This window comes from Gossypium hirsutum, chromosome D05 (genome assembly GCF_007990345.1).
Source record: "Gossypium hirsutum isolate 1008001.06 chromosome D05, Gossypium_hirsutum_v2.1, whole genome shotgun sequence".
Classification (NCBI taxonomy): Eukaryota; Viridiplantae; Streptophyta; class Magnoliopsida; order Malvales; family Malvaceae; genus Gossypium; species Gossypium hirsutum.
The window spans coordinates 27,949,372-27,969,038 of NC_053441.1; the positions used below are offsets into that span (position 1 = coordinate 27,949,372).

The 19,667-nt window shown below is 34.4% G+C and overlaps 2 protein-coding genes across 11 annotated transcripts; one reads left to right on the forward strand and one right to left on the reverse strand.

Moving 5' to 3' along the window:
• The first annotated feature begins 739 nt into the window (after positions 1–739).
• On the forward strand, positions 740–10,285 carry LOC107904853 (N-terminal kinase-like protein). 2 transcript variants are annotated; one of them, XM_016831356.2, is made up of 21 exons: positions 740–1,096; positions 1,196–1,294; positions 1,638–1,789; positions 2,001–2,073; positions 2,356–2,478; positions 3,005–3,113; positions 3,677–3,756; positions 3,928–4,009; positions 4,704–4,843; positions 4,938–5,048; positions 5,193–5,309; positions 5,426–5,515; positions 6,184–6,237; positions 6,937–7,011; positions 7,125–7,200; positions 7,317–7,416; positions 7,510–7,579; positions 8,236–8,309; positions 8,578–8,687; positions 8,847–9,113; positions 9,677–10,285. In XM_016831356.2, the coding sequence occupies exons 1-21, from the start codon at positions 971–973 to the stop codon at positions 9,958–9,960; spliced, it is 2,412 nt and encodes an 803-aa protein (XP_016686845.2). In that variant the 5' UTR covers positions 740–970; the 3' UTR covers positions 9,961–10,285. The 2 variants fall into 2 exon arrangements, with proteins under 2 accessions (XP_016686845.2, XP_016686846.2); XM_016831357.2 differs by having other exon boundaries at positions 8,578–8,630; positions 9,045–9,113.
• Positions 10,286–10,915: 630 nt separating this feature from the next.
• Positions 10,916–17,397, reverse strand: LOC107904855 (potassium transporter 2). Of its 9 annotated transcripts, none has more exons than XM_041094560.1 (10): positions 17,023–17,397; positions 15,586–15,681; positions 15,170–15,404; positions 14,855–15,100; positions 14,717–14,770; positions 13,754–14,014; positions 13,139–13,191; positions 12,916–13,033; positions 12,372–12,626; positions 10,916–12,152 (listed from the first exon to the last, which is right to left on the reverse strand). In XM_041094560.1, exons 2-10 carry the CDS (start codon positions 15,622–15,624, stop codon positions 11,023–11,025), a joined length of 2,391 nt encoding a protein of 796 aa, XP_040950494.1. In that variant the 5' UTR covers positions 15,625–15,681; positions 17,023–17,397; the 3' UTR covers positions 10,916–11,022. The 9 variants fall into 9 exon arrangements, with proteins under 9 accessions (XP_040950494.1, XP_040950496.1, XP_040950489.1 ...); XM_041094562.1 differs by lacking the exon at positions 17,023–17,397 and adding an exon at positions 16,441–16,528; XM_041094555.1 differs by lacking the exon at positions 17,023–17,397 and adding an exon at positions 15,830–16,350.
• Between the last annotated feature and the right edge of the window lie 2,270 nt (positions 17,398–19,667).

Consider the following 19,667-nt stretch of genomic DNA (forward strand, 5'->3'; position numbering starts at 1 on the left):
ATTTCTTTCAACATATAAGAGGCGTTCTAGTTTAGTGCTAATGAGAGATGACCTCGCATGCTAAGTTGTGGGGATTGGCACAATTCATATAAATTTGTTTGACGGCATTTCAAAACCTTGTCAAATGTTCCATACATTCCAGAAATAAAGAAACACTTGATTTCCTTTAAGTACTTTGGACAAAAAAGGCTTTAGATACTCCGGTGAAGGTGAAGTGCTGAAAGTATTCTCGGGCGCTATGGTTGTAATGCATGAACATTTAGAGTGGGGCCTTTATGCTTTGGATGGTTCAATGGCTATGGAGCTGCATTAGTGTCATCATCAACTGATCTAGATTCTAACATCACTAAATTATGACATATACGACTTGGACATATGAATGATAGAAATCGATATCTCTTAACCGATTAATTTGTGAGGTACTTTTATTTCCATATTACTGTAATATTAAACTATTAAAGAATCCTCCATTATTATTGTATTTTGAGCACATGTACTTTTTATCTAAATAGAGGGGCAACCATTATGGTACAAATGGAAATTCAAATTCAGAAAAATCTGTGAAAAACTGACAAATGGGACGTGCTATTTATAGATTTTAGTCACAACAGTGAGTGGCAAAGTCAATTTAAATTTCCGTCGACCTGTTACAAAATTCCACAAGAGGTCGAAGCCCATCAGAAATGTCCTGGCCCAGTTTTGCCGTCATTAAGTTTGGAGAATGGAGAAATGAAGGATGATGCGGTAGAGCATGGTGAAACCGCGAAGCACAGAATCTAACCTCTTTGAACATCGACTGAATGTACTAACTGAAGAATTATATAATAGGGTTCTATTTTTATTTTATTATTTTAAATAACAATAATAAAAGAAAATATTGGCAGATCGAATCGAATTGGAAGTTGGAACCTCCTCCTTCTTCTTCATCTTTTTGTCCATCTCTCTATTCACAGATCATCGAAGAAAAAAGATGTTGAAATTCCTGAAAGGAGTGGTAGGCGGATCTGGAGCAGGGCTCAAGGATCTACCTTACAACATTGGAGATCCTTACCCTTCTGCTTGGGGCTCTTGGTCTCACTTTCGCGGCACCTCCAAGGCACTACTACTTCCCCACTATTTCCATCCCTTTTTAATCTCTTCCTTCAGCTCTCATAAACCTTTCGATCTCTTTCTTTTCTTTCTTTAATCTTTTCAGGACGATGGATCTCCGGTTTCTATATTTTCTCTTTCCGGAAGTAATCCGCAGGACGGCCATTTAGCTGCTGGTCGAAATGGTGTCAAGCGTCTTCGAACTGTAACTACTTCATCTTGCTCCTTGCCTTTCTATTCCAATTGCTTCCTCTGTGTTCTGTCTCGTTATGGCTTTTGCTAGAATAACCCAATCTCTAGAATTGCATATTACTGTTAATTTCCTATACTTGTTTCCTGTACAACTCAATTCCTGCGTGTTCTGATCCGAAAAGATTAGATATTTACTTGTTATTTCTTCAGAACTTATTTTCTTTCTGTGTGAAAGATACCCTTTTTGCTTCTTTTCTTTCTCTTGCGTTTTAGAAGATGAAACTGGAGTCTCAATTGTGTTTGTATAGTCTCTAGATTCTGAACTTCGGAATGAGTTTCTCTGCTTCTTTTTGCAGGTGAGGCATCCGAATATCTTGTCATTTCTTCATAGTACTGAGGTTGAATCTTTTGATGGTTCTAGTTCGAAAGTTACAATCTATATTGTCACGGAGCCTGTTATGCCATTATCAGAGAAGATCAAGGAACTGGGTTTAGAAGGTACACAAAGGTATATTCTCTTAACTGTGCTAAGTCTCTTGCTTGTGTTTGTTATTTTGCTTTTCCTGATTCCCAGAATGAATATACATTTAGTTTCTTATATTGGAATTAAATTATGCTTTATTGGAAATTTTATTTTGCCATCATACATAGAATATGATGAACTTAATTTGTTGTTTAAAGCCATAATAATTTTAGATTGTGATTTCTTTTGTTGGTAGGGATGAATATTATGCTTGGGGGCTCCACCAAATTGCTAAAGCTGTGAGCTTTTTAAATAACGACTGCAAACTTGTAAGTATTTGGAACTCTTCCAATTACATCTTTATTCATTGAAATTCTAAAAATTTGTAGTCATGCAAAAACCTGTTTGCCAAGGTAATTAAAGGATTTTCTTCTTGTACTTGAATTAGTCATGATTGAGTGAGAGCGATTAGCAGTTCTTATCTTAGGGGAATTGCACTACATTCAATTGAATGCATGTTAATTACTAAATGTGATTCTGCAATTTCTTTATTTTTAACCCACTGTTATCTCTTTCAAGATCACTCTTTTCACTAGCTTTGGATGGTACAGGTTCATGGCAATGTTTGCTTGTCAAGCGTTGTTGTAACGCAGACCTTGGACTGGAAGCTATATGCTTTTGATGTTCTATCAGAATATGATGGGGCCAATGCAACTGCTACAGGACCGATGCTGGTAATGCTTGTGTTTGGATGTGAGCAAGTGTTTTCAACTATTTTGAATCTCATTATAACGTATATACTATTTAATCTTCAAATCCAAGTAGGTATTTATGGAATGAAGTCTACATATTTTCTTAAAGAAGAGCAAGGTTATTTTTTTCTGAATGGATCATTAGAGATGCAACCCATAAAGTAACTGAGAGGCCATATAAATGAAGTTGTTTCTCATTCAATTTTGACATTGGAATTAACTTTCCATATTAAATTCAGGATCCTTTCAATCTATGTATTTTTTCTGCATCTAATTACATAGGTGAAATGCTTTATTCAATTGTTGTATAATTTTTTATCATGCATTTTCTATATTATATATTTTCATTTTTCCATCATATGCTACTATGCTATGGAATCCTTTCTGCAGACCATCTCTCTTTCTTTGTCTTCTCTCTCATCTTTTTAGGATTCTCAAGATCAACTTTTCATTCTTTGTTGTCAAGATTGCCTGTGGATAATTGAATTTAATCCTTTGTTTCCATCAGCAATATGAATGGCTTGTTGGATCGCAATACAAGCCAACAGAGCTGGCAAAGTGCGACTGGGCCACAATCAGAAAATCTCCACCATGGGCTATTGATTCTTGGGGTTTGGGTAAGTTTGCAATTTTTTCTTTTGATATACTGGTGTAATAAGTTAGGGAGGTTGATGAGTAAACAGCTAATTTGTGCTAATTCTTTGAGCATCCAGTTCTTTTCACATTGATCTTTTAGGTGTTTTTACATCATGAAGTTTCATCAGGACAAGAGTATGTTTCCTTGCATGGGTTTGGAGTTGATACTGACTATTTTTCATCTCTGTTAGATGCTAGTGTTGACTGAGAGTGATGCAGGAGCAGAGAGTACATAGCTTTTGATGTTCATTTGGCTATGCTTCTAGTGGGCATTCATTTGTTTGAGCTTATAAGTTTAGATTTGTTTCAAAATTTGAAAAACCTTCTCAGCTGTTGTTTATGCGCTCTGTGTGTTACAATGACATTCAGAAAAATTGTATTGACTTATGCATGTATCTAAAGCAGCCTAGTGAGATGAAAGATAACAACCATGACATATCTGTGATTTGGTTCACTTTCAGTTCTTTATCTGATATTTTTGTTTCTTTCTTTTTCCTGTCTGATCTGCTAGCAATATGAACAATTTTTTTAAAAAATTTGGTAGGATGTCTTATTTACGAGATTTTCTCTGGCATGAAGTTGGGAAAAACTGAGGAGCTGCGCAACACTGCCTCTATTCCAAAGGTTTGTAGTTACATTACTATTGCTATTCGAAATGAGTGTAGCGTATTTCAAATTTATAGTTATTATTGGTGGTCGCATTCCTCAGTTAGCAATAGCACTTATATGTGCTTTTGCTTTGATCCTTTGCAAGGTTCGTTTTAGTACTTATCTACCTAATTTCTTGTCTCTCAGTCTCTGCTTCCAGATTATCAGCGGCTCTTGAGCTCCATGCCTTCTCGCAGGTTGAATACATCAAAGCTTATAGAAAATAGTGGTAAGTGCCCTTTGCTTTGTGTCCTTGTAGTTTTGCCAAAAGGGTGAGACATCCAGCAAAGCAGTCTGCTTTATAAGCTTGAGATTTTTATCTTCAATCTTGGACCAACTAACCTAATTAATGACCGCTTTGGAGTGGCACGGACCATATAGTAAATTAGTCAAGCTGTTTTCGTGGATATGTTGTCTTCATTCTATTATTTCTTGGTTGTGGACTCTATATTTTAGGATCAATTCTACCTCTGAACAACAGTTGAAACATTTTATGTACATATAGTCCTTTTTGTTTGGTTATTACTACTTTATGGGAAGCATTGGGAGATTAAAGAGGAAAATAGTTCTGAACTCATCCCCTATTGGGGGATGATTTGAGATGATGAAGAGAGATGGTACACTCTTGTAATTTCTTGAAAGTGAAGTTATGCTGAAAGCTTTAGGCTTAGAAACAGCAATCTCACTGTTCCTCGTAATTGTAATAAATTTTCCTTTATCAGAAGGTTTGATCTGGAACTCTCTGTTCTATATGGTGCTTCTCTTTGGTTCTTCTGAAGTCTGCTTTGTGAAATTGATGCCTTTTGTGTGTGATCTTTTTGCATATGTTTCCACCCATGGTGCATTTGTTTTGAAAATTCCTTCTTCTCCATCATGTTTTTGCTTTCGGCTAATACCACATTCTAAAATACTTTTATTGCCAGAATATTTCCAAAATAAGTTGGTGGACACCATACATTTCATGGAAATTCTTAGTTTGAAAGACAGTGTTGAGAAGGATACTTTCTTTCGTAAGCTTCCTAATTTAGCAGAGCAGCTTCCTCGCCCAATTGTGTTGAAGAAGGTGCAACCTTTGGAACTTGAGTGTGATAAGTTAACTAAGACAAATCATCCATGGTTTCAACAGCCAGTTTATGATTTCATAACTTGCTTTGCAGTTACTTCCTTTGTTAGCCTCTGCCCTTGAATTTGGTTCAGCTGCTGCCCCTGCTTTGACTGCACTGTTGAAAATGGGTTCTTGGCTTTCTGCTGAAGAATTTAGTCTGAAGGTCATACAACTGTTTATTTCTTGTTTACTTTAGACATATGATTTTATGTTTGATTTAAATATAAAATCCAACTCTGTTTAAACATGTAATTTCTGCTCTATTACTTTTGGCTGACTGGATAATATCTTGGCTTCTCTGGTGTAGGTACTGCCTACAATTGTGAAGCTCTTTGCTTCTAATGACCGAGCTGTCCGAGTTGCTCTTCTACAGCATATTGATCAATTCGGTGAATCTTTATCTGCTCAAGTTGTTGATGAGCAAGTATGGAATCCATGGCACATATGTTACTCCCTCATTCGAGCAGATTTTAGTTGCTTATTTCAAACTCCTGATAATATTGCAAATTAATAACTGTTGGTTTAAAATTTTACAACTAGGTCTACCCCCATGTTGCTACTGGATTTGCAGACACGTCTGCGTTTCTCCGAGAATTGACTCTCAAGTCCATGCTTATATTGGCTCCTAAGGTATGCTCAAATCCATCCAGCTGAGCCTTGAAAGCAGGGAATTCTACTTTGGCTCATCATCTATCTCTTAGTCATTTCTCTTTGAAGAGAGTATAATGTTACCAGTCATGTTGGTGACTTATTCAAGTTACTTTGCTAATCTTACAAGCTTGAAATGTTCAAGGAACCAGTAAAATTTATAAACTTTTCTTTACTTGACTTTAGTCAAAAGATGTTGGAACTAGGAGACAATGTAAAGATGGATTTCATTAACTAATTGTGATCCATTGAGTTTGGGAACATATTCCCTAGCGACCACTGCTAAATGTTAGGATCTTCAGATGAGTACCAATAAGATAAATTGAGTTTGGGAACATATTTCCTGTTATATGCCAATCGTCTTAGGTTTTGTGTAAGTTCTTGTGTGTGAAGTTCAATTGCTTGTTATGTTGTTTCAAGTACAATGGAGGAGGAAGAAGTACTGAAAAAAGGAAAAAGAAAATCAACAAACTCGAGTTTGAGTTTGTTATGAGCTTGTGATTTTAATTTCCGTGCTGCTATATTATCTCCATGATCTTACAATCTTGCTTCGTTGTATATTTTCTTTAAGCTTCGTGATATATTACTATTTTTATGTAAAAATGTTATTTGAGTCTGTTCTAAGTTTTGCTGTCTCATCTCCATTGCAGCTTTCACAACGTACTTTGTCAGGCTCATTACTGAAGTATCTTTCCAAGTTACAGGTGTGCATCATATTGTGTTGTAGTATTATTCTATGTTCTTTTTCTGGTTAGTTTATATGAGTTTCATCGCCATCATTTTGCAAGGGAAATATTAGAAAAACAGAACAACCACAAGTTTCTTTTTTTATAACCTTAGACCTGCATGAGCAGTTTATAATAAAATCATTATTATATTTACATCAAGTTGAACCTGCAAATTCATAAATTATAATAAACTGTTAATTTATTGCACATCTAACTAAAGATTATACTAAATTTATTTTGCAAATTTTAATTTTATGGATTTAAATATCATTTTGATTAAATTATTTTCTTCATATATTTCTGATAGTTAATAACAAAGGAATGTTTTGTTGTCTATAACACTTATATAGATTGCGTTGAAAATATTAAAGAAAAGAAATAGGTATGGGTCCAACACCCAACTGCCATGCATTGGTTTGGTTTGCACCTAACAAACAGAAGGCCATGCCATGGTGGAGATTGTCTTAATTGACAGTGAAGTATATTATCTAACTGGATAAAAAGGTTAACTGGGTTCAGCTTAAAATATTAGTGTTGGAGTTGTGTCTAATTTCCCATATGAAAATCACCAATAGATTACTATTATGAGAATGGTAAGTTTCTCTTTTAATTTGTTTGATGATTTTTTCTGTTTTAAAGTCATGTTCTTATGTACGTTTTGGCAATGTTGTGCAGGTTGATGAAGAACCTGCAATTAGAACAAATACCACCATATTATTGGGAAACATTGCAAGCTACCTAAATGAAGGGGTTAGTTGATTCTTGGCTAATCCTTCTTGAATATTTTCAATTACCTGTTCCTTGTTAAAGTTCAATTAATTGTGTCCCGTTAAAAATTGTCATATATTGCTCCAAAATTGTAGACACGGAAGAGAGTTTTGATCAATGCATTTACGGTCCGTGCATTGCGTGATACTTTCTCTCCTGCCCGAGGAGCAGGTATACATAGTTTCTGATATTCTTGGTTTTTTAAATGTGCTTTCTTAGATTTTTAAAGCATTCGTGTTCTTGTTTTTATGTTGTCATCAAACTAACATGAAATTATGTTGTGGCAGGAGTTATGGCTTTATGTGCCACTAGTTCTTATTATGACATGACTGAGATTGCTACCCGGATTCTTCCAAATATTGTTGTACTTATCATTGATCCTGACAGGTTATGTTATTCTTGATTAGTTTATTTCTTGTCAGCTTTTTATTATTATTCATCAGTGTACATGAAGAATGTACTCTCTTGCCTTTTAAACAGTGATATACGGTCAAAGGCATTTCAAGCAGTTGATCAATTTTTACAGATAGTGAAGCAGTATAATGAGAAGGTGAGCTATAAGATGCCTTTGCATCTCCATTTCTTTTCATTGAACTTAGGCAAATGCAAACTTACTATAGTTTCAGTGCTATCAAGCACACAATTAAATGCTATTTCTTATTATCTCTAACTTTCTCTTATTTTCTTGATCAGCATTCTGATGCATCAAGTATAAATTTTCCATCCTTAATGAAACACTTTGTAGCTCATAATTTGTTGATTTTAAGCAGTAAATCATGTTATGAACCAAGGCTAAAACTTCTTAATAATGTTTGTAGCTCTTGGTTCTGCAACTGTTGATGTGGTTTCATCCATTTGCTGTTAACCAGTGTATGGCTATTATACATTTCAAGCATTCAAGCAATATATAACTAATTATGTGTTCTTTTCGATTCAAAATATATCTTGCTGCTTTTATGTGTTTATCTCTCATTGTTATATATTCTTTGTCTTAAGTTCTGGTGAGGATGTTTTGATTCAGCGAATAGTGAAGGCATATCAAACATTGTGGTATTATTATTAGTATTATCTGGATCAAACTATAGTTTTTATACAAGCGTAAAAATTTTGAAATTTAAATATTCAAGGTATGTTCTAAGAAATTTTGCTATCATCTATAGTATAGTATTTTCTTATGCCAATGTTTTTGTGCTTTGTTCTTTACAGGGTAATGCTGAAGATACTTCTGGTGCTGGAAGTTTAGGGATTTCATCAATGCCTGGAAATGCTAGTTTACTGGGGTAAGTTGAGAATTTTTGCTGTAGGAGGGCCATATTGATTGTTACCATACAACAAGATGGTTCACATGGAATCAATGACCTTGAAAACTTGTGTGTTACAATTTGTTTTCTTGTAAGGTGCATTAATTTTTAAGCAGCTAGCTTAAATAGTTAAATGATTTATAAAGGCATGTCCAGAATTTTTTTATAGCCACTTGATGGATAATGTCAGTTCTCTTTTCCCAGGATGTAATTTTGGTTTTTGACTGCTAAAATTCTAACCTTGCAGATGGGCCATGAGTTCCTTAACTCTTAAAGGCAAAGCTTCTGATCAAGCTCCAGTTGCTACTGCAAATTCTGTCACACCTGCAACTACCACAGCCTCTACAGCCAGCTCAGGTATTTCTTGCAATTATGTGACTTATAAAATTTGGTACCTATTATTTTGGAAATAAGTTAATATTATGCTGCACCTTTGGTCTTCACTTTTGTCTGATTATATTTTTGTGTTCATTCAATAATTCCATCTCTAATGTTGTTTTTCTATGACAATCTTAGGACTAATAGAAACTCCAAGTACAGCACCAGTCCACCGAGTAAGTTCCAGTACAGATTTTGCAGATCAACTGATGCCTCCATCTCCTACTTCAACCGATGGATGGGGAGAAATTGAAAATGGCATTCATGAAGAACATGACAGTGACAAAGATGGATGGGATGATATTGAACCCCTTGACGAGCCAAAGCCTTCTCCAGCCTTGGCAAATATTCAGGCAGCTCAGAAGCGTCCTGTTTCACAACCAGTTTCACAGCCTAAACCACAAGGTAGTATTCTCCATTCAATTCTGGAATGTGGGAATTAAACCTCTAGTCTTAATGTTTATGGTCCAAGATGGGAAAATATGTGATGCATTTAAATTTTTCTATATGCATGAACAGTCATTGTAAACATGTTAAAACTAGTTGAATACGGATTTTCCCTTAAATCTCTGGCCAAAAAACAAAAAAATAGTCGCCCTTAATCAGAAATTTGTCATTATTTAAAGTTTTCTTCAATGAGTGCCCCAAGGGCTCTCATTAAAATTACTGTATGTAATATTATCTTATCTTATCCCATGCATTGGAAACAATGAACAAAGCTATCAACTATTAATACATATTTACTACAAATAATATATTAGCTAAACTTAAAGCTTGCCCTAAGAGCATTTGTTAGAACTCTTATTTACATGTAGTTGAAACTGGAAATGCCTTAAAAATTTATCAGCAATCAGTTCTGAGGGATATTTGTCATTAAGTCATTAGATATGCTTGTTTAATGAGATATTTGTGAAAATTTGAAGATTTACATTTCGGGTGGATGGTTTTTTTTTGTTTCTATGCTTTAGCTTCAACAAGTTTGAGACCAAAAAGCACAGTGAAGGCAGCTAAAGATGAAGACGATGATTTGTGGGGTTCTATAGCAGCTCCTCCTCCAAAATCTGCTTCTAGACCATTGAATGTAAAAACAGCTGGAGCAGTTGATGATGATGATCCCTGGGCAGCTATTGCTGCTCCCCCTCCGACAACCAAGGCAAAACCTTTATCAGCGGGAAGAGGCAGAGGAAATAGAGCAGCTGCTCCGAAATTGGGTGCACAGAGGATAAATCGGACATCCTCAACTGGGATGTAAAATACGAAGGAACAGAACGCAAATGGAGGAGAAAAATATCAGGTTTTGTACACTTTCTCTATCTGGACTGGCTTAACATTAAAATTTCATGAAAGCCTTTGTTGTCTGCCTAGTACTATCTGATACTGTGTTTCTTTTCTTGGTATATTATTTGATTTGTAAGCATTCTTTCGTACAAGATGTTGCCTGCTGCCTTCTTGTTCCACAGTTACTATAAAGAGACTGGTGTGCAGTTTTGATCATGTAATTGTATTTTGTGTAGGGAGCACTATAAACCAAATTTAGATGTATTCCTTTGAAAGAATAATAAAAAAGTTCAGTGCTATAATCAGAGTTTGATTTTATATACTACCGGTATGAGAAAAAAAAATATAGAAGATCGTAATGAGAATAATGTGAAGTAGCTGAGTCGGTCCAAATCCAAGTCCAAGCGAGCAACATGAGCATCTCTTCAACATGGTTTACACCAATCAAAAATGTTTCTTAGTGTTTTGGTTCAACGGAATTCACAGTTTTATTCTCGGTTAAAATATAGCTTTTGATTCAGCTCATTGGAATTCACAGTTTTGGTTGTAGATGATGTGAACACTTGTATCTCAAGATCAATTCTAATACACAGTTGATGTGTGGATTTGCGGATATACTTTATGATCATGATGTTATCTACCCTGATTTTAAAGTTGATCGAGGATATCTGATTCAGTAATGCTGTACCTTAAGCTTGACTATTTTGCGTTGGCATTGAATTTTTTCTCTCTTGATATTAACGCACTATACGGTAACACGTTGTAGGGAGTGAAAACGCTGTCGTGGAAATAGAGAAATGATATTAAGACTTAATACGCACTTTGATGTATAGTAATTTCATGTGTTTAGCATCATCTGACATAAAGGAAGAGGTGAATCCCTCCCTTTCTTAAACAGGTTATAACTTTCTCTACTGACCAGCTCGAACTAGCAAGTACTTCTTTCTTTCTTTCACTTCATTATATTTATGTTTATGTATATATCTGTGGCATAAATAAAATAAGCTACAAAAACTAGTTACATGAGATGGGAAGATTACACCACATAAACCATGCCAACCTCTAATAAAGATATTGGAGGCACCTTGAGTGCAACATCTGGTCCGCGGCAATTCCTTCTCAAGAAATTGTACCCAAAATTAATGGCCAATCTCTTTAAAATAGAAGATCCTTGCTTTGTTTCTACATGTGTGTGTCCTAGTATGAATGCAGTCCCTGCTTCTTGGGCTGTCATCAGGTCCCTCAGCTCTTCTTCCAACTGAACATACATTTTGGTTTGCCCATCAGATTCAGAGTCATCATCATCAATCGCAAATCTAACTCTTCTTTCAACAGCTCCCGCACCCACAGCCTGCATCTCAATCACATCCGTCACACTCTCTACTGTTGAGAATCCAATAGATACACTTGCTGGTTCCACACTTTCCTCAATTCCATAACCTGGTGTGCCAGAAAATGTTACTGTCCCTATTACTGCTAATCTACGTTCACTTGATGATTCATTAGAGTGGGAAGCATCATCTTCAGCATAAGGACTAGTGTGCTGGCTCCGATGCCAATCATAGCGGATGAAATCAGCCAGTCTGGCAACTAGCTCCGTTTCAAAAGAATCAATATCCTGGTGTACATCTCGGTATCCATAACGAACAATGCACCTATAAGACCTATGAGCAGCAGGACCAACACGGCCCACTAGATAACGCTCAGCTGGGGGTACAAAAGGGACAGGTACAGACTTTACACACACAAAGACGAGGATACGGTGGTAGGCTGGAAGGTTAGTGACAAAACGAGAAAAGTTAGCTGGGATGCCTGAGGTGAGATCTGTAAAAACTAAGCCAATACCGGGTACTCGAGCAACTCCTAGGCTTGGACCCAATGCTAATAGCCATTCTAGTGACACCTTATTGTGGAGATCAAATTCATATTTCTTAATGGTGGCATAATGCCATACAAACATGATTGTCATGAGGAAAAGGGCCAACAGAATAGGAAGCCAAGCACCTTCTGTGAACTTAGTGAGTGAAGCTGAGAAGTAAAGCAACTCAATAGAACCAAAGAAAAGAAGAAAGGAAAGAGCTACAGCGGGAGGCTTGTTCCAACAGAGGATAATAACGAGGGACATGAGGCATGTTGTCACCAGCATCACAGTCATCACTGCCAACCCTGATACCAATAAGAGCAGAACTTTAATAATGCATCAAACTTCTTTGTTTCATCTAACATAAAAGAAGGATCTAATTCCTCAAACCCTTTCCTGCTGAAGTTTAGTTTATAGGTAGAGGCCAGTTGAAAAATCTTCCAAAAGAATAAGAAAATGGAAATTCGTATTATGTTAGAGAATTATTATCTGCAATGCATGAAGTTTTAAGTGTTCAAACTTACCTGATGCATTCCCCATGTGTTTTGTGTCTCTAAATCCAATAGTCACAGTGATGCAAAGGATCATGAGCACCCAATTTATTTCAGGGATATAAATCTGGCCATGTATCTTGTCGGAGGTGTGAATAACCTTCACTCGAGGAAAACAGCTAAGTGATTGGCTCTGATTGATGATCGAGAATGTTCCACTAATGATTGCTTGGCTTCCCACAACAGAAGCCAGAATCGCTATTACTAACACTGGCCATCTCACAATTTCTGTATACACACACACACACAAAAAGAGTGATGCAGTCAAGTTTATTTGTCTACAACCATGAATTCAGATATGTACCCAACAGAGAGCTGCAACCCTTTTAAGCTGGGGAGACATGATAAACTAAGATGGTGTTATCCTGCCGACACGTCAGTCAATCTTTCAGACTATTTCTTAGCTCTTGGAGTAAAAGGGAGGTCAATGATTAGACTTGAAATTTACATTTCCTATTTCATCAATCAACTTCCTACCATTTTTTGTTGGTTTTGTAAACAGATGATGGGAGTATACCTGGAACCGAGACATAGAAACTGATGTGGTAACTCGTATGATGATGTTGAGACAAATAAGCAGCTTGACCCATATATGCCAATATAAGAGCCGGATAAACCAGAAAGGTGAAAGCAGTCTGCAGCAAGGCAAAGGTTAAATTTCAATTTAGTAGGCGACTTTGAACTCAAATTGAATCAGTGACCATCAAATCAAAATTTACAAGGTATTAGTGTTGAGTTACCTGAATTGCAGCATAAGAGAAGTGACCAAGATCAGCAAACATTGCCTCCGAGCCTGCATGGATAATCAGGTATACTATTGGCAATCATTGGTTGTAAGTTGTCACAATGAAGTTAAGCTATGGTATTAGTTATCGATATATCTCTAGTTTCAACAAATTTCAGATGGTATTCTGATGACTTTGCTTGAAGACTGAAAAATAAAAAGATACAGGACATAATTCTTGTTATTTGGATATAACAGCAGATAGTATAATGGGGCCTTGCAAATCAGATCATGCTGAGATGTTTAGCTTGAATGATAGGATCCATGGCCAGCCTTGAGTTTCGCGTGAGTATAATTTTTGAATTTTACTAAGGAAACGGATATTCATTTGCAGGGTTAACTGTATGATTACTCGGAAAAGGTTTCTCCATTTTGCCAACATAATCTAATAATGTCAAATAATGATCTTCTTGTAACTGTGAACCAACCTTAAACATGGGCAAATTTTAACTTATGTCCCATGCATGGATTACTTTGAGCTAAGGAAATTACATTGAACCTATCAAAGGCAAAGTGGCCAAGGACATAATGAGGATGAAATTTTACCATATTTATCTGTATTTAAACTCACCTGTTATGCAGAGAAGTATGCCTCCCAAAGACATCCATCCACCTTTCTTTGTCTTCTTCAAGAATTTGAACATGTAATATGGAGAAAGAGCTTTATAGACATGTGGGTTCCAATGGATCATATTGTATAAGCCAAGGGCACTGATACAAAGTAGCCATGTTAACACTACGGGAGCAAATAAAAATCCGACCCGATGCGTACCGTAGTGTTGAAGTGCAAAAAGACACACCAAAATGAAGCAAGTGATTGGAATAACTGCATCTGCAAAAGAGATAGCATGAATGTCAGATAAAGGGGCAGAATATAGATAACTTGAAAAAAAAACACAGGAATGTAATATATGGAAGGCCAACAGGACCCAAGGATGGAAGAAAATAGAAGACTGAAAAATGCAGTTTATTGTTTAAAAGCCAAGTCTGAAATTAAATTCCATGCAAACCAGTGTGGAAAGCATCTTTCGTATAAGTGCAATATATTGTATGCTCATGCATGAAGCTGCAAAAAAGATATCAAATCCACCATTCCAGTGAAAAGAAAAGAGGGTAAATGTCTCCTTACCTGGAAAAGAATTTACCAAGAGAGTAATATTTTATTTCCCCTTAAGGTATTGCAAATTATATACAAAAATGCGATCAAATAGAAAATTTTCTTCAAAAATCTCATTAACTTCAGTATTTTCTTTGTTCTCTCATTATTTCAGAAACAGTTAAAACCCAATTCATCATTCACCTTCCCATCAAACAGAAAAGAAGAGAGGACCAGATTAGACTAAAAGAAAGGACAGGTTACAGTTGAATGTTCCCTGCAGGACAACTGGATTTTATTCACCAGCTAGATGCGAACTTTAATCAGGTAAGTGTTTAATCAGTTAATATGAAAAAAGGTTTGGCCCCATTATAGCATCAGAGGCTTCAATGCTATTTACATATGAGAAGATCCAGAATAGTAAGCTCAGGAGCTTACACTGGTGATGCTCCTTGGACATGGATAACTCGAGGCCAGAGACAGCAGAGAAAACTACATATCGAAGTATATATTAATTAGTCGGTGACTAAAAAAAATTAGTTGCAAATTTAACCAACCAACTGCTAGGAGGTTTACCTGAAATTGCTGGAGTGAGAACGCCATCTCCAATCACCATACAAGTACCTAGGAGAACCAAGATTAATAAAGCAGTGTGCAAGACCTTATGCTTCTCAAGGTACACTTTTACTCTTGAGCTGCTCCTTTTCTCTGGAGGGTGCTCAAGTTTATATGTAGAGACTGCTTCATCAGCAACCTGTCTGTTGGGCAGAAGACTGACATTTGCGTGTCGGCATATCAGAGAATACAGTGCAAAAGTCCCGCCTGCAATCAATAAAAGGTTTCAGTTTAATGGCTAAATGATATGGACGAGACAATTGCTTAAATGCTTACCCTCTCCGTTGTCATCCGCTCGAAGAACCACAAACACGTACTTGAATAAGGGGACTAAAGTAAGAGTCCAGAAAACAAAGGATAGAACACCAAAGATCTCTTCATTTGACTCTGAGTGTTGAATGTCTTCAGCAAATGTGCTCTTGTAGACATAAAGAGGGGAAGTACTCAGATCCCCATAAACCACACCTAGACTTTGGTATGCGAAAAGCAATGCCGTCTTCCAAGAACCCTTCTGCAACACAATTCCAGAATAAGCTACTCTCCTACCAACCGATAACAGCATAATTCCTTCAACCAAATAATCTAATCCTACTTATTTTCCTAAATACAAAATCTAAATCACCAATAACTTAAAATAGTTTATGGATGTATATGCACTTTACGCTATCAGATTGAAAGTTAAATGCAAAAACCTTTGAAGCATCCGAGAACTTGCTATACTCAAGATCCATGATAATTATACTTCGATTTTCAGCCAGAGTTTCTTGCCAGTGAACCCAATTTAGCTGCTGATAAACATTGAAACAATATGCCAAACATAAGTGGCACAATCCAACACCGGGAATTTGGAAGAAATAATTTTAAACAAGAAAAAAAAGAAGAGAACTTTCAAGATGAAATTTCCAAGGACATCCAGGCTATCCCTCCATTACACACCCGCAAATAGAGGAGATAAAAAGCATGTCTCATTCACCCACATGGCTTCCATACCTCTATAACATCCTCCACCCAAACTCTTTGAAAGCTATGCGCATCGTAATCAAATTCTCACGGAAAGTAAGAAAACAAGAAGCCAAGTGATACCCAGACTCCAATTAATAGAAAATTTATGGAATCTTAAACAGGATTGAAGCTCAGCTACGCTATAATTATACAGACAGAATTCTTAAATGCTCAAGGGCCCTCATTTCTCTTACATAATACTATTTTTATGGTTGATGAAAAGTGGAAGAAACTGATACTTCATCCTTCCTCAATTTTTAATCCAAAAAAAAAACCAAACTTTGAACCCTCTTACAGAATTAACCCCTATGGACAAAGAAGCAGAAGATAAAAACAATCAGAAAAAATCAATATAAGTGTAATACATATATATTTATAATATAAAAGCAAATGTAATAGTTTCCAACCAATGTTTTGTGCAGGCTAAGAAAGAGAACAAAATAAGAGAATCATGTGATGCAACTACAGTTGCATTTAGAAGAGAATGATATATCACCACCAACAGCCAAATACAATGAATTAACTTATACCCCACAAGACCACACCTTTCTCTTTCTCAGATTTCTAACTGAAGCTTAGTAAAACCTTTCATTTTCTTTTGCTTGATAAAGCTCGGAAAGTTTTTTTTTTTAAAATTTTGCAGTAAAGGAAAGGTAAAGTTGCTCTTATATTATTAATTTCTTTAATAATGGAGTTTGTTTGGTAGTAACTCAGAAACAAATGAAAGAAGACAAGGCAAAACCAATTTACCCCTCTCCATTAGACCATTCAGAAATCAGAACTGTTAACAGAACCTATTTATTGTAAATGAAGACTATATGAACATAAAATGGGCAGCCCCATGTGCTGCAGATAATCCCCATGAGATGAATCCAAATACACTTTTGTCCTTTTAGATTAAAAAAAACCCGGCATTTTGATTACATCGTCCCTCGTCCTTGTTACTGTGTCTATCATTGTTATTTATTTCATCAATATTAAACTTCATTCTGGAAACAGCTGTAGCACCCGTAGATGATTGATAGATAGATAGATAGATAGACCAAACCCATTAAAGTTACAAACTTTGCTGAAAAAACCATCCCCTTTAACCTTTTACTCAAGTAAATAGATATAGAGAAACTTACCCGAGTCTTTTCTTCTGGCAAATTTCAATGGCCACCAAGTGGAAACCTCGTTGCATTTAGCTCTCGACTCTACACAAGCTTGGAATTTCCATTTATGGTAGCTGATGTGTGCAAAACTATAAGCATGTGAAAGGATCTGAGTTTTTTGAGATGAAATGATGCTCTTTTGGATGGATTTGAAGATCAAATGAACACAGACTTGAAGGTTTCAACCGACAATACGAACATTGTTCTGTAAAACAGAATCAAAATTGGATTAGAGAACGTGGAGAGAAGCTATAGACAATTTGATTCCATGAAAATGGATTGATGGAGCATGATTTTTTTAATGAAGAAATAATATAAGGAGATTATCATGAGCGGGAATATTGGCAAGCTTGTCCAATATAGCCTTTAGACTTTGGTCCTTTCATGTAATGTAACTTATGTTCATCACTTTAAACGTAAACTTGTCGTTCCACATTTCGAGGTTGATTATATTCGCTAAAAATGTGAAAATTGGTGAATTGATTCTTAATTTGATTTACATTAAAGTTGTAAATTTAAGTATGTTGGAGCGTATTATAAATAGGAAGGGATAAAAATTTGAAGATTAAAATATATTTTAAGTAATTTTTTTAGAATTGATGATCAAATTAATTATGTCACTTATTTATGGGTTAAAACTCATTTTATTATTATTTTATTTATTAATATTCAATACAATAATTTTCATCATGTGTAATATTCATGTAAATGTGAAAATCAATTTGTGAATGGTGATTGAATATGTATTAAATATTAATTAATCAAAAAATAATGGAGTGAGCCAAACCCTAGTTCATAGGGTTTGATTAAATAAATTATTAAAATAATCATAAAAAATATATATATTAAAAAAAACTAGTTCAATCAGTTTGTATCAATTCGTGAGTCAATTGGTTTGATGCTTCTTTCTGGACCGATACCCTGATCGGTTCAATTCAATTCAAACAATCATGACTCTAACTATATACACATTGTTTAATCCTTTTTTTTCAATAAATTAATTTCTATTTTTAATTTAAAAATATATTTTCAAATTATATATAACCACATAACATTTTAATTGAATAGTTAATAATATTAATTATTTTAATTATTTAATAATATTATAAAAACATAGAAACTAAATTATGTTAGAAATTAATTTTCAACTATAAATCTTAAATTTAAGCGTATTAAAAATCAAAATTACAAATTAACTATTTTTATAAAATGAAGAAAGAAAAAAAAGAAAAGTATGGTGTGTCTGCAACGTGTTAGCGTTAGAAAAGTTATTTACTTTCCTTTTATATTCTCAAATTTAAAAAATATATAATAAATGTTTGTCCTGTGTGAATATAAGGGTTTTTTATTGGAATATATTAAAAAATTAAATACCAAAATAAGTTGTCAGATAGATTAATTACCGAAATGATATTTTTTTAATGGCGCCTATCTGACAGGCGCCAATGAATTTTTTATATTAATTTTTTTGTTTAAATAAAATATTATTTTTTTATTAAAAATATTTAAATATAAATATAGGTAAAAATACGGTCAACGGGTAAAAAATGGGTCAACGGGTCGCGCCTGTTAGATAGGCGCCATTAAATGCGCCTGGTAAGTAGACACCAATGCCCATGCTGCTGCCTTTGTCCCTTCCACCATGGTGTTGTCCATTCCACCAGGCTATTGTCCCTTCAATGGGAAAAAATTACAAATGGGGGACCTGTAAGTATGGTCCCCCAAACCCCATGTATCAATGGGAAAAAAGAAAGAAAAGAGAGAAAGGAGAAGAAGAAAGAAAGAAAGAAGATAATATATTATTTTAGTAAATAATTTTGTTTATAATTTAAAAAGTTTAATTAAGATATTGTGATTTTTTTTGTTATTAATTGTTAATTATAAATTATTTATGTTTAGTGGTTATAGTTTTGGATTAGTATTTTGTATGAATGTAATTTTTTTTCTTTTTATAATTATTTTAAAATTAATTTGTTAGTAATTTAGGATTATGTTATAAATTTTTGTGTTTTTAATTATTTTAAAATTAATTTATTCAAAATTTAAATTTGTTTAATCTTTTATCTTTTTATTACGAAATTATAAATCCCGTTAAGGGATTAATAACATTTGATCTATTTAAGAACATAAATAATAAAGATGGATGGGTATAAAAACTAGTTTTATCTATGCTAAAGATAAGAGGGATTTAAAGTACTAAAGTGAGATTTACCTTGGAATTTTTGTTATAAATGAAAGTTTTTTTGTTAAAAAAGAACACAGAAATTTATCAGTTGACACCTTCACAATCTCTTAATTATGAATTTCATCTCTTACTTTACAAAATTAATTTATTAGTAATTTAGGATTAAATTATAAATTGTTGTGTTTAGTTTAGTATTTGGTGAGTTTAACATATAAGTTTATAAAAAATTTAAAAATCATTTCATTAAAAGTTTAATCATAACTGACTCTTTTAATCATATAGTTGTTGTTAACTCATTTAATTTTTATATAATGTAATTTTTATATAATATAATTTTATTTGATTTTTTATTTATTTAACAATTTTTATTGATTTATTAAAATGTTGATTAAATTTGTTGTTATATAATTTTATAGGTTGTTTGAACATAAAC

Bases quoted from the DNA above. Each gene is read 5' to 3' on its own strand.
- LOC107904853 (XM_016831356.2), top strand. From the start codon at position 971: ATGTTGAAATTCCTGAAAGGAGTGGTAGGCGGATCTGGAGCAGGGCTC. The intron at 1,295-1,637 runs GTAACTACTTCA...TTCTTTTTGCAG, and splicing joins GTGTCAAGCGTCTTCGAACT to GTGAGGCATCCGAATATCTT. The intron at 2,074-2,355 runs GTAAGTATTTGG...TGGATGGTACAG, and splicing joins TAAATAACGACTGCAAACTT to GTTCATGGCAATGTTTGCTT.
- LOC107904855 (XM_041094555.1), bottom strand. From the start codon at position 15,862: ATGAGACATGCTTTTTATCTCCTCTATTTGCGG. The intron at 13,034-13,138 runs GTAACTCAACAC...GCCTTGCTGCAG, and splicing joins TCTCTTATGCTGCAATTCAG to ACTGCTTTCACCTTTCTGGT. The intron at 12,627-12,915 runs GTATACTCCCAT...GTGTGTATACAG, and splicing joins TTTCTATGTCTCGGTTCCAG to AAATTGTGAGATGGCCAGTG.